Source organism: Trifolium pratense, linkage group LG7 (assembly GCF_020283565.1).
Source record: "Trifolium pratense cultivar HEN17-A07 linkage group LG7, ARS_RC_1.1, whole genome shotgun sequence".
In the NCBI taxonomy this organism is placed as follows: Eukaryota; Viridiplantae; Streptophyta; class Magnoliopsida; order Fabales; family Fabaceae; genus Trifolium; species Trifolium pratense.
Window position 1 is genome coordinate 13,820,594 of NC_060065.1, and position 12,662 is coordinate 13,833,255.

Sequence of the window (12,662 nt, forward strand, 5' to 3'; positions counted from 1 at the left end):
GCATAAACTAAAACGAAGAACAAATAACTAAGAACAATGAAAATAAAAATAAAATGAGAAAACTTTATTTAGTATAATATGGAATGTTTGCAAGAGATGATGAATGTCTTTTCCATGAGAGCATGACTCTTTGTATAGCCACTAAGTGATGAAAATTTTGTGGCCCTTCACTAGCTTACAAGAGTTACAAAAGGGTAAATGGTCATAAAGAGGGAAAAGGAAAGACCAAAAATTGGTTGATGCATCATACTAGCGTGTCTTGCATTAAGGGTGTGATCGGTAACATAAACAAGCTAGCTTATAGTTTATTATATGAGCTTATAAGCTTGTTTCAAAAAATTAGAGTTGTTTGGTAACAAGTTTTTTTTACTAGCTTATAGTTTTTTTCAGATGCTATTTTAAGTAGCGTTTGAGCTTATAGCTTATAGCTTTTTACACTTTATTTCATTTTCACCCTTTAATTTAATAACTACTCACTCTAAAAAAGAAACTACTAACTATCAATTATGTCATTTTATATTTATTAACCACTTTAAAAGCTAATTTTACCAAACACTTTATTTCAATTAGCTAGCTTTTCAGCTTTCCAGCTATAAGCTAGCTTTTCAGCCGTAAGCTAGCTTATTAGCTATCAGCTAACTTATAACTTATTTTTACCAAACATATCCTAAGTGAAACTACTACCAAAACCATACATATTTTAGAGGTATAAAAAAATGTAGTAAAATAGCTAGTTTCAATAACTTGACCTATAAGTAAAATTTAGGCTAAATTGCATTTTTAATCCTCTAAGTTTCAGAAAGTTGCGATTTTGGCCCCATTTGTTTCAAAATAGCAGTTTTGACCCCTATCTTTATCCCCTTTTGCAAAAGGTCAATTTTGACCAAGTCAATGCTGATGTGGCAAGTCACTTGAGTGACTCAACTGCCACATCAGTTTTTTTTTATCTAATAATTAAAATAAAAAATATACAAAATAAAAAATAAAAGTAGAGAAAGATGTCACGTGAGATCATCTCCTTCAACCTAATCAACTTCATCAGGTCATCCTCATCCCAAATCACAAACCATCCCTTTTTTCAACATAGAACCTGCATATGGGATACCTTCTCCATTTCTTCTGATTAGCAAGTTCACTAACAAGAAGATCTTCCCCCTCCCTCTTTCATCCACGTCCAATTTCTGATAATCCTTACAACCAATCCCAGGATGCCAAGGAACATGAGTACATGACACATGACACCTTGCACAAAACAATCTATGACAAATAGGACACTCAGATTCCATAATATCTTCCACCCCTAGATTAGGAAAAGAACATCTCTCAATTTATTATTTTAAGTTTTGCCATTCCTTTGAGTACTTTGTTGGAAGAATGACCCTGTTTTCATTTCATGAATAAATTTTTCAATTAGAAATATGTTGTTCAAATTGTAGTTCGCTTAGTAGAACTACATAAATTAATGTTTCCATTGAATATTTTTGTTGACAAAATGTTTTTTTAAATTCAATTACAAACAAGCACTATAATCATATGAATGATATACCTTTACGGTTATGGAATTTTTGTTGCCACTTTTTTGACAACAGACACACTCAGAACAAAATGAATGGTCACATAATTGATTCCTGAACATTTCATCAGTTCTCACAAATGATGATCGAGTTCTTCGGTGTGGACAGTGAGAACATTAACAACCCTTGATGAAGATGTTACACAGAGAAGTAAAACTCGTCTACGGTGTCGAGACAAAGGGATGAGGATGATGCATGTTGTTGTTATTGCGCCATTGGTGTTTGTGTTTATGGCTCACTCACGTGACGTCTTCCTCTCCTTTTATTTTTCATTTTGTATATTTTTTATTTTAATTATTAAATGGAAAGCTGAGTCACTTAAGTGACTTGCCGCATCAGCGTTGACTTGGTCAAAATTGACCTTTTGCAAAAGGGATAAAGATATGGGTCAAAACTGCTATTTTGAAATATGGGGGGCCAAAATTGCAACTTTCTGAAACTTAGGGGGCCAAAAGTGCAATTTAGCCTAAAATTTATTAAGTAAAATAACTGTTAAAATTATGCATATTTTAGAGGTGTGATCAGGATACACCTCTGGATGTATCACATATCACTGCCGGAGATGAAACAGATGCGCTGATGGCAACTCTTATTCATGTCATCAACGGGCAAAGCTGGATGGATGTGGATGTGGATCTTCCAGGATTAAAACAAGATGGAGATCCTCACATACTACTAGACGCACAATAAGCGTAATAACAAAGAGGATCAAAACATACATTTACTTCTCCATTCAATTCGGTGCTTCATCTTCCTGTCTTAATTTAAACAACAAATACACTATAACATATGATATAACTTGTTAATCAGTAATCGCAGTCAACAAATTAAAAGCATAAACTACTCACACCTACACATGATGAGCAACAAACATAAACTAAACAATGCTAAACTAAGAACACAAGAGAAAATGAAAGAAAATTATTTTTCTAAAATTAAAAGAAGCTACACCTGAGTTTCTTGGTTTTTTGCGTCTATTACAAGCTATGAAGCACGGACTCCGACACGGACACCGCGACACGACACGGCCACCGCGACACTGCTAATGTAAAAAATATAGGATACCGACACCGCTACATATTTATGAAACCATATAATTGAGAATCAAAATATATACATGTAAATTTAATTTGAGCAAGTTATTTTTTAAAAAAAGTTTTAAAACAAGATATGATAGTATTTTACCTTTATTTATCTATGTACGATCGAAAACACTAAAAATATCGTAATCTAAATGTAATGTCTTCAATCCCTCATTGATCAATATTGTTGTTTCTACACATCTTTAACTCTTGTAGATATGTCTGATATGTACATAAGCATAGTATAAGCAAAGAAAAAATAATTATTTTTGGGACACTTGACCGACACGTGTCATATGAGTGTCTTACAGCATACAGGTGTCGAACACCGATCAAAGGAGTGTCAAACTAAAAGAAAAATTGAATTTTTTTCCAACATCGATATGAGCTATCCGACACGTGTCGGACGAGTGTCATACAAGTGTCAAACACCGACACGTGTCGGACACCGCGACACGTCTAAACATAGAGGTGTCGGAGCTTCCTAGATTACAAGGTTTGTGAAAATACATTTTTCGAATTACCTTAATTTTATCTTCCTCTTCAATCAATCTTAAAAAAATACTAAATATATCACACTAAAAGTATTTTTTATATAATAAGAATAAGAGGGATTTATGAATCCAATGACCAAAAGAAATGGTGTGGTTATGGTGCATAAGCCAAAACTTATGCACCATGAAAAAACTTGCTTCCTACACCCATCATATTTGCTTCCTACACCAAAAGTCAGTCCAAGCCCAAAATTAGGCAATTCATTACTCGCGCGCCCCCCATATACTACCACATTACTTGCGCGCCCCCCATTTGCTTAGCGCACCCCTCAGTTTTTTTTTTCTTTTTCTCCCTAGATTTCTTGTGAGCCCCCAATTTTTTTTTCCTCTCCCAGATTTCTAGCGCGCCCCCAATTTTTTTCCCTCCTCCAAACTTTTAGCGCACCCCCCCAAATTTCTAGCGCGCCCCCCGTTTCCAATTAAATAATAACTTTTGTTCCTTTGAAGTATATATTATAAGAATCCATTTTTAATTAATTTTTGTCATACACCCCCTCGAAACCCAAAATAATAACCAATGGTTCATGTATATATAAAGCATACTTGTCAAACATACAATTTAATTTTAAGTTTTATCAATCATATTCACAATATAAATAAAATCTCATACATTGATTACATATATATATGGATTTTTTTCTTTACAATAAAAAAATGATCGAATCCAATATCTCATGCATACTATCCAAATTGTTCTCAACTAAACTAACCCTAATTGCTTTATATGATTTTTGCTTTATGTAGCATGGTTTTGTAAAATGGTTATGTGATGTTTTACTTAATAACAATGGTTTCAGTGTATAACATCTTGGCACTAATGCCCATATGAAACCATTTAACTAAAATATTGATTTCAGTGTATAACGCTATGAAACCATTTAACTAGACTAATGGTTTCAGTGTATAATATCTTGAAACCAAATAACAAGACTAATGGTTTCAGTGTATAACGCTATGAAACCATTTAACTAGAATAATGGTTTCAGTGTATAACGCTATGAAACCTTTTAACTAGACTAATGGGTTCAGTGTATAACAGTATGAAATCATTTAACTAGACAAATGGTTTCAGTGTATAACATCTTGAAACCAATTAACAAGACTAATGGTTTCAGTATATAACCAAAATAAGCAAAATAAACGGTTGGAAAAGCTTCAGGACATGATTTGGAACATGAATCAATTCGAAACTTACTTAGTTTGCCTTTAAATCGAGCTAACCAAATAAGTTTTCTCTTAACTATTTTTGAACTTTGGGTATGCTTTTCTATTGGTTTGTCTTCGTGTTTCTTGGTATATTTCGATTTTCTGGAAGTGTTTGGAAGCTTTTGGATGAAAGAAATTAAAGGTTTATGGTGTTTGAATGACTTTCAATTTTTCACGAAATTGGCGAAAAAAAAATAGTCTTGTTAAATCGTTTCAATATGTTATTAACTGAAACCATTAGTCTTTAAAATGGTTTCCGTTTTGTTAACCCATTAATATTGTTAAACGGTTTCAGTTTTGTTAACCCATTAATATTGACTAATGTTATACACTGAAACCATTAGTCTTGTTAAATGGTTTCAATAAGTTATACACTGAAACCATTAGTCTTGTTAAATGGTTTCAGTTTTGTTAACCCATTAATATTGACTAATGTTATACACTGAAACCATTAATCTTTTAAATTGTTTCTGTTTTGTTAACTCATTAATATTGTTAAACGGTTTCAGTTTTGTTAACTCATTAATATTGACTAATGTTATACACTGAAACTATTAGTCTTGTTAAATGGTTTTAATAAGTTATACACCGAAACCATTAGTCTTGTTAAATGGTTTCAATATGTTAACTCATTAATATTGACTATGAAGGTAAAATAGATTTTTTGAATCCTTAAATTTCAGCAACAAGAGATGCTTCCTGCCATGTTCCCCTGGACTCAAGTGCTTATAAAAACACTTGTTCAAGTAAGCACTTATTTTATTAAGCTAAAAATAAAAACATAAAAATTAAGCAAGTAGAGGGGGTGCAGAACGTAAGTCAGGCGTGTGCAGAAAACAAATACAGAAGTCCAGGCCCAAGCCCAGTCCATTTTCAAAAAAAAAAGTAGAAAGAAAGAAACGGTTCCGTGCGGCACTAGTCCATGGCGCGTGATACAGATCTCAGATGTCGGCCTTCTGATCCATCCGATGGCTAGGATTTAACAAATCAAAATAGATCTGAGCCTTTAGATCGTTTTATAATAATCTAACGGTCATGACTTAAAATTGGAGGGAGCCAATGACGCGTCGCCACGTCATCGTCTTCAACCTCCACCTTCTTCTTCCTCATGAAGAACATGAAGGGAAGCCATGAAAGCTTCAAAATACCTTCATGACTATAACAACAACAACACTAAATCTCAACCGAAAATTACGAGTGGGTATACCATTTTACTCGAAATTTAACGTTGATCATGAATCCATGCTTAGATTTCACAGTGGAGGTATAGATTTTAAAAAACGATTCAATCTTTAAAACCTAAAAAAATTGAAAACACTTATTTGAGCGAAATAAGCAAAATAAACGGTTGGAAAAGCTTGAGGACATGATTTGGAACATGAATCAATTCGAAACTTACTTAGTTTGACTTTTAATTCGAAACTTATTTACTTAGTTTGGGATTTTGAGATTATAACATGTTTCATCAAAATGTCTATGATCGGATGGTTGTGATTAACTTATGCACCATACATAAGATTGACCTTATGCATATTAACTTGTTTTTTTTTTAATAGAAAAGACATCAATATTACTCATAATTGTTTGACCCAAATCAATTTTCACATGTGCGCTATTCAATGAATCCAATGACCAAAAGAAACATTGCACATCAAATCTTATCTTTTGACTATTTTGTTTTTCTTCCTTTTATTAAATTTGGCTATATATGTGAAAGCCAAAAAAAAAAAAAAAAAAAAAAAAAAATTGGCTATATATATTTTGCTTATAACAAAAGCTAGCAAAAACATCATTGAGTCTAAAACAAGAAAAACAATGAATAGAGAGTGCTCAATTCCATCGCTGAAGAAAAAATTGCTAGCTGAAGAAACCCTTCTTGTTGAGTCAAATCCAACGACTAACCAAAGAAAGCCTGGATGGAAGGCTATGCCTTATATTTTAGGTGTGTTTCTTATAATATGCAATATAATTTGAAACTTTTTCAATTTTTTTATTGTGCATTTGTGCTCAGGGGAAATGATTGATTGACATGAAGAATTTTGTGCAGGAAATAATACAGCTGAGAGGTTGGCAAATTTTGGAATCCAAACAAACTTTATTGTGTATTTGATGAAAGTTTATAACATGGATCATGTTCTTGCTGCAAATATTATGAATACTTGGATGGCTATCTCCAATGTTGTTCCTCTCATTGGTGCCTTTGTTGCTGATTCCTACTTGGGAAAATTTCTTACAATTGCCATTGCTTCCTTTGCTAGTCTTATAGTATGTTTTCATTTCATTAATTTGAGTTTATAGGGTCATGCTAATAATGCCTCTGAGACATTTGTTAAGCATAACAAAATAGAAAATAAAAGATAAAATTAATATTTGTAAGACAACCTTTTACACTTTTAAGATATTAAATCCACAAGTTCCAAAATAGAATTTCCTTTTTAATATGCTTAATCATTGCTCTGGCCGAGAGATTGAACAAAAAAAAATATTATTGTCTCGGGGCACTGTTTATAGTATGCTTAATACTTCTAGGTTTCATTAACTAAAGTTAACTCGTGTATATTATCGAGCAGGTAAATCAGATGAATCTAAATTTTTTTTTTCACTTAAAATGTTTGTAGAGTTAAACCATGACACTGTAATAACATGGAAAATTGCTGAAATTTCAACACATCTTTAATTTGTTATTAAACCATTAGATTATTATATTATATAATTCAACTTTTGTTTATAATATTACTTATAGGGATTGGTGATACTAATGCTAACAGCATGGGTGCCACAACTTCATCCAACACCATGCTCAATTCAACAGCAACAATCTGGTATTTGTAATGACCACACAGATTTCCAACTATGGGTCTTAATTTTTGGTCTATTCTGGTTATCAATTGGCACTGGTGGAATTAGACCTTGCAGCATTCCCTTTGCAGTTGATCAATTTGATTTGACAACTTCTGAAGGAAGACATGGAAGTAGCAGGTTTTATAATTTGTACTACACCACACAAACACTAGTTATGTTGATAAACCAAACACTTTTGGTTTATATTGAAGATTCTGTTAGTTGGACTCTTGGTTATGGATTGTTCACTATGTTTATGGTTGTTTCGATTATCATTTTCTTTGCTGGTATAAGAGTTTATTCTTATGTTCAGCCTGAAGGAAGTATATTCTATAACATTGCTCAAGTGTTGGTAGCAGCTAGACACAAGAAACACCTTCATCTTCCTGCTTTTGAGGATTCAGAAGGAGCTTTCTATGATCCTACATTCCAGAATGATTTGGACGGAAAATTGCCTCTTACAAAAGAATTTAGGTAAGCACTTATATGGCATCATAGTCATTTTTTAAGAAAAAATCGGACTTGGCCAATTTATCAATTGATTCAAATGCGGTCAAATCTAAGCTTATTAAAACTCGATTGAACTGGGTTAAACTGAGTTCAACCGCGGATGATTCAACCAATTTGTTTTTTCTTTCAATTATTTTTAAAAGATAAATCTAAAAGTCAAAAGGGATAATTGATATCTTTAAAAAATTAGACCATAATAAATCTCTTACGGAGAGTTTGTCTTCCATTTGGGTCACAAAAGGTTCGAGAGGTCAACCACCGCAGTTGCGCAAAGAATATATATAGCAAGTTTTCAATAAAAAATTATTATAATATAGATCTTAATAAAATACTTTCATTTATCTAATTATGACATTTAAAATATTAGTAGAAATTTCAAAGGATATATATGCTTCCTTAACCTTATAATTAATGATTTTAATGGTTGATATTTATTTTTATTTTTATTATTTATTATAGTTGTTTAAACAAAGCTGCTATTGTGGTTGAGGAGAATGAATTAACCAATGATGGATCAAGCAAAGATCCATGGAGACTTTGTAGCATCCAACAAATTGAAGAATTGAAGTGCATGCTAAAAATAATACCAATATGGGTAACGAGCATCATAGTCTTCATTCCACCAGGACAACTATCAATATTTTCAATATCACAAGCCTTAAAAATGGACAGAAACATAGGAAATTTTGAAATACATGCTGGCTCAGTATCAGTAATAACATTAATAGCAATAGGTATATTTCTACCATTCTATGATAGTGTAATTTCACCTTTACTTGAGAAAATCACAAAACAAGAGCAAGGACTAACAACCCTTCAAAGGATAGGACTTGGACATGGTTCTGCAATTCTATCAGTAGTAGTTGCAGGGTTGGTTGAAATAAGAAGAAGGAAATTAACAATTTCAATGGGAGATTCTAACGGCGTTGCGCCTATGTCGGTAATGTGGCTAGCTCCTCAGTTTTTGCTTATAGCATTTTGTCATATTTTTGGAACAGTTGGATACACTGAATTTTTCAACAAAGAATCACCTAATAGTATGAGAAGTATAAGCAATTCTTTGCTATGTCTCAATATTTCCGTTGGTAGTAACCTTAGCACATTCATTGTGAACATTGTGCATTCTTATACAGGGAAACAAGGTGGATCAGATTGGCTTGATAGTGATATTAATAAGGGAAGATTGGAGTATTTCTATTTCATCATTGCTGGATTGGCAGTGCTAAATTTGTGTTATTTCATATTTTGTGCTCGTAAATATTGTTACAAGATCACTTCATTAAAGGATAAAAAATAGTGAAAAACTATGGTTTGTAGATTGGTCACAAATATATTTTACATAAACCTTCCTTGTTTTGTTAAACAAAAATAAACATTCCTTGTAATAGAAGTGACATGAATAATTTCCAGAGTGTTTGAAGTTCAATGTCTGTTTTCTACCAATCATAGCTAAAATATTGTATATAGTTATTTGTGTTTTAGTATATATTAAAATTGCTCGTCTTATATAAGGTTACTTTGGTTACTTCTTTCAAGGCTTATACATAAGAATATTGTAATTCTTCATACAATCATACATGTATTAAATTTAGGTTTTGTTTGGTAAAATTAGCCTATAGCTAATGACGAGTAGTTTATAGTTGATGGTTGATGACATATAGCTTATAGCTGATAGTTTATTACCGATGGCTGATAAGTTAATTGTAGTATTTGACTAATAAGTTTATTATCATACATATTATATAAGGTTATCTGAGTGTTTTAAATATCTTTGTATCATGATTTTATTTATTTTCATTGGGAAATTAAGAAAGAAATGAAAAGCATAGGCTTCTCCTCGCCGCCGTCAACTAAGCTTCTTGCCTCATCCTCAACTGAACATTCTATCTCTTTGACAGCACCTCACCTTCCTTCATCCCATGGTGGTTTTAGTGTGAACCTCCTTTCTCTCACAGAAGTTCTCTCTCTATCACCAATTCAGTAGGCAACACGCTCATCATCGTCGCCATATACTCCCTTCACCATCACCATGACATCCCTATTCACTGTCGTATACGGTCAAAAATTATTATTATAAAACGTATTAACAATGACCTTTGATTTGATAATTAACAAAAATAAGAACGATGAATAACACAATTAAACGGAAGATTTTAGTTGGAAACGATATATCCGATTAAAGAAAAACAACCAATCCAATGGTTCTAAATAAAATTCTTCTACGTTTATATTCTTGTTTGATAACAAATTAACCGAACAAGCATCGATTATTTCTACCCAAATTCTCATTGATTAAACATCGCATAGTTTGATTAAGTATGAAAGAACAAGCGTCTTAAAACACAATCAATCGAAATTCGAATTTGATCAAACCTATAAGTAAGCATCATATACTCTATCAATCTCTATTCAAACTATCCTAATCAAGAGACAAGTTGGTTCAAATAATTAATCTCAATCAAATTTGAAAAAACCAAACTTATATAAAAAATTGAAAGAAAAAAAAATAAAAACGAGAAACAAAATGAAATTATGTTATTCAGAGGACGGATGTCTTACACGATGTCTAGGACAACTGTATATTTTGTAAGATGTCTGGGACAACTTGTAAGACAATAGTTTTATTCAGGGATTCCGGAAGGTGTTCGCGAGGAGCGGTAGCACAAGCACCAACTTTTTAGGGGCACTTTTTTTTTACTATATTTATATTAATGTTAATATTTATTTTTTTTGTATAAGCTTAAACTCTAATAAAAAAAAAGTAAGATTAGATTGAACCACATATGACATGCATATATAATAATTAAAAAAAAAAAAAACTTAATTGCACATTTGGTCCCTTATGTTTATTTTAAGTTTCAAGTTAGTCCCTTATGTTTTAAAAGTTTCAAGTTGGCCCCTTATGTTTATTTTAGGTTTCAAGTTGATCCCTTGTATTTTAAACGTTTCAAGTTTGTCCTTCAAGTTTTGAAAATTTGAATTAGTTATTAGTCCCTATTTGATCATCTTTATAGGACTAACTAATTCAAATTTTAGAAACTTGAGGGACCAACTTGAAACTTTTAAAGCATAAGAGACCAATTTGAAACAAAATAAACATAAGAGACCAACTTGAAACCTAAAATAAACATAAGGGATCAAATGTGTCATTAAACATTTAAAAATATTAATATATTAAAATAAAATCATTCTCTCTTTGTACAAAAAAAAAAAATTCATACATTAATTGTGTCAAAAAATCCCACATAAATGTGATTCACCAAAAAAACCACCAAATTTATAATTTCAACAAAACACTCAAAATCTTGAAGACGACCCTAATTTTATTGATTTTCATTACAACCAAAAGCAAATTTACATTAGACAGAAAAAGTACATAAAAATGCCTCTCTTGTGGTAAAAAGAAATCCGGGCAGATGCCTCTCATTTAGTCATATCTTTCCCAATAGAGCCCAAAAATTTCGCAGTTTAATTACCACATCGTTCCCAATCATGGTGACTTAAACACACTGGTAGGAGCGATACGAATAACCGACGACGAACTATGCGACTAATGAACAAAATAGCACAAGAAAAAATGTAAAAAAAAATGCTAGAATGAAAGAATAGGGAGAATGAGAAAATTAGTATGATTTTTTTTTCGCACAAATGGTGTGAGTTTATAGAATTCACCAAGTAGTTTGATTGGCTGAAGCTATATGACAACCACACACGTGACCGATCACATTTGACCACTTGTCAATACAGTTTGATTGCACGGGAGACTTTTTTTCTTCTGCCAACGAGTTTTGCTGTTTGTAATGTGAATTCCGTTCGTGGTATAGCCAACGAACCATTTTTTCACAGTTTTTGCAATTTTAGTTACCGTTTGGCTTAGATTTTTTTCCTCTTCTTTTTCCTTAGAACTAAGAAGCTAGACCAAATAACCATTTTTAAAAGCTCCGGTAAGAAAAGAAAAAAGAAGTTTTCTATATTTTAAGAAAAATTATAATATATTGTGAAACATATCTTTTAACCTCATTATAATTAAAAAAAAAAACTTTTAACTTTTTTTATAAATAAAGTAAGATTTACCAAACAACTTTAATTTTAGTTTTAAAGCTATTATGGGCTTATTTGACCCAACTTTTTTTAGAGTTTATGCAAACTGTTTATGCAATTTTTATATATTATTATAAGTTTGTCAAGGTAGTTTATGATAAAATAATTTATAAAATTACAATTTTCACTAGTCTGAACTTATAAAATAGTATAAAACCTAATTTATATTGCATAAGTTGTTTGCATAAGCTCTAAAAAAAAACTAAGCCAAACGGACCCTATATCTATCTTTATGATAAAAATAGCTTCTACACCTAAAAAAAATGGGCCAAACGGTACCTTATACTCTCGCAACCTAACCAGTAAGAGGGGTGTAAATGGAAAGTAGGGGGTGCGTGAGAAGCTCAGGAAATCTAAAAAGAAAGACTCGTCGCTAAAACTCGCGCTCTTTGATTAAAATTAACGTGGATGATCCATTTGAAAATAGTTCTAACATAAAGTGATGAAAATGAATATTAGAGAGAATATTCAAAATAGTACTTCATCCATTCCTTTTTAAAGTGTCATTTTGAATCACCGTCCACTATTCGCATAATCTACTTTTATCATAAATTTTTATTAATGTATAAAATCAAATGTTAGCAAATAGAATATTATTCAATTTGTTATAAAATTTTAATAATTTTTTATGATAGATAATTAAAAATAGTAGTGATCAAAATTATACGATAACATGTGTGTCATGGTAAAAAACGACACTTAAAAACAAATAGATGGAGTAATTATTAGAGAAAATTTTCATGAATTTGAAGAATCTCAAGTCACAGGGTAAAACTAAAATGGATTCCATTTAT

The 12,662-nt window shown here is 31.5% G+C and overlaps 1 protein-coding gene across 1 annotated transcript; it reads left to right on the forward strand.

Moving 5' to 3' along the window:
• Positions 1-6,192: 6,192 nt before the first annotated feature.
• On the forward strand, positions 6,193-9,337 carry LOC123898343 (protein NRT1/ PTR FAMILY 2.13-like). Its single transcript, XM_045949273.1, has 4 exons — positions 6,193-6,358; positions 6,464-6,681; positions 7,160-7,731; positions 8,227-9,337. The coding sequence occupies exons 1-4, from the start codon at positions 6,232-6,234 to the stop codon at positions 9,062-9,064; spliced, it is 1,755 nt and encodes a 584-aa protein (XP_045805229.1). The 5' UTR covers positions 6,193-6,231; the 3' UTR covers positions 9,065-9,337.
• Positions 9,338-12,662: the final 3,325 nt, after the last annotated feature.

What these genes read in the sequence shown, in the direction of transcription:
- LOC123898343 (XM_045949273.1), top strand. Translation starts at nt 6,232, where the DNA reads ATGAATAGAGAGTGCTCAATTCCATCGCTGAAGAAAAAATTGCTAGCT. An exon ending in GGCTATGCCTTATATTTTAG is followed by an intron (nt 6,359 to 6,463) that starts GTGTGTTTCTTA and finishes AATTTTGTGCAG; the next exon opens with GAAATAATACAGCTGAGAGG. An exon ending in CCTCTTACAAAAGAATTTAG is followed by an intron (nt 7,732 to 8,226) that starts GTAAGCACTTAT and finishes TATTTATTATAG; the next exon opens with TTGTTTAAACAAAGCTGCTA.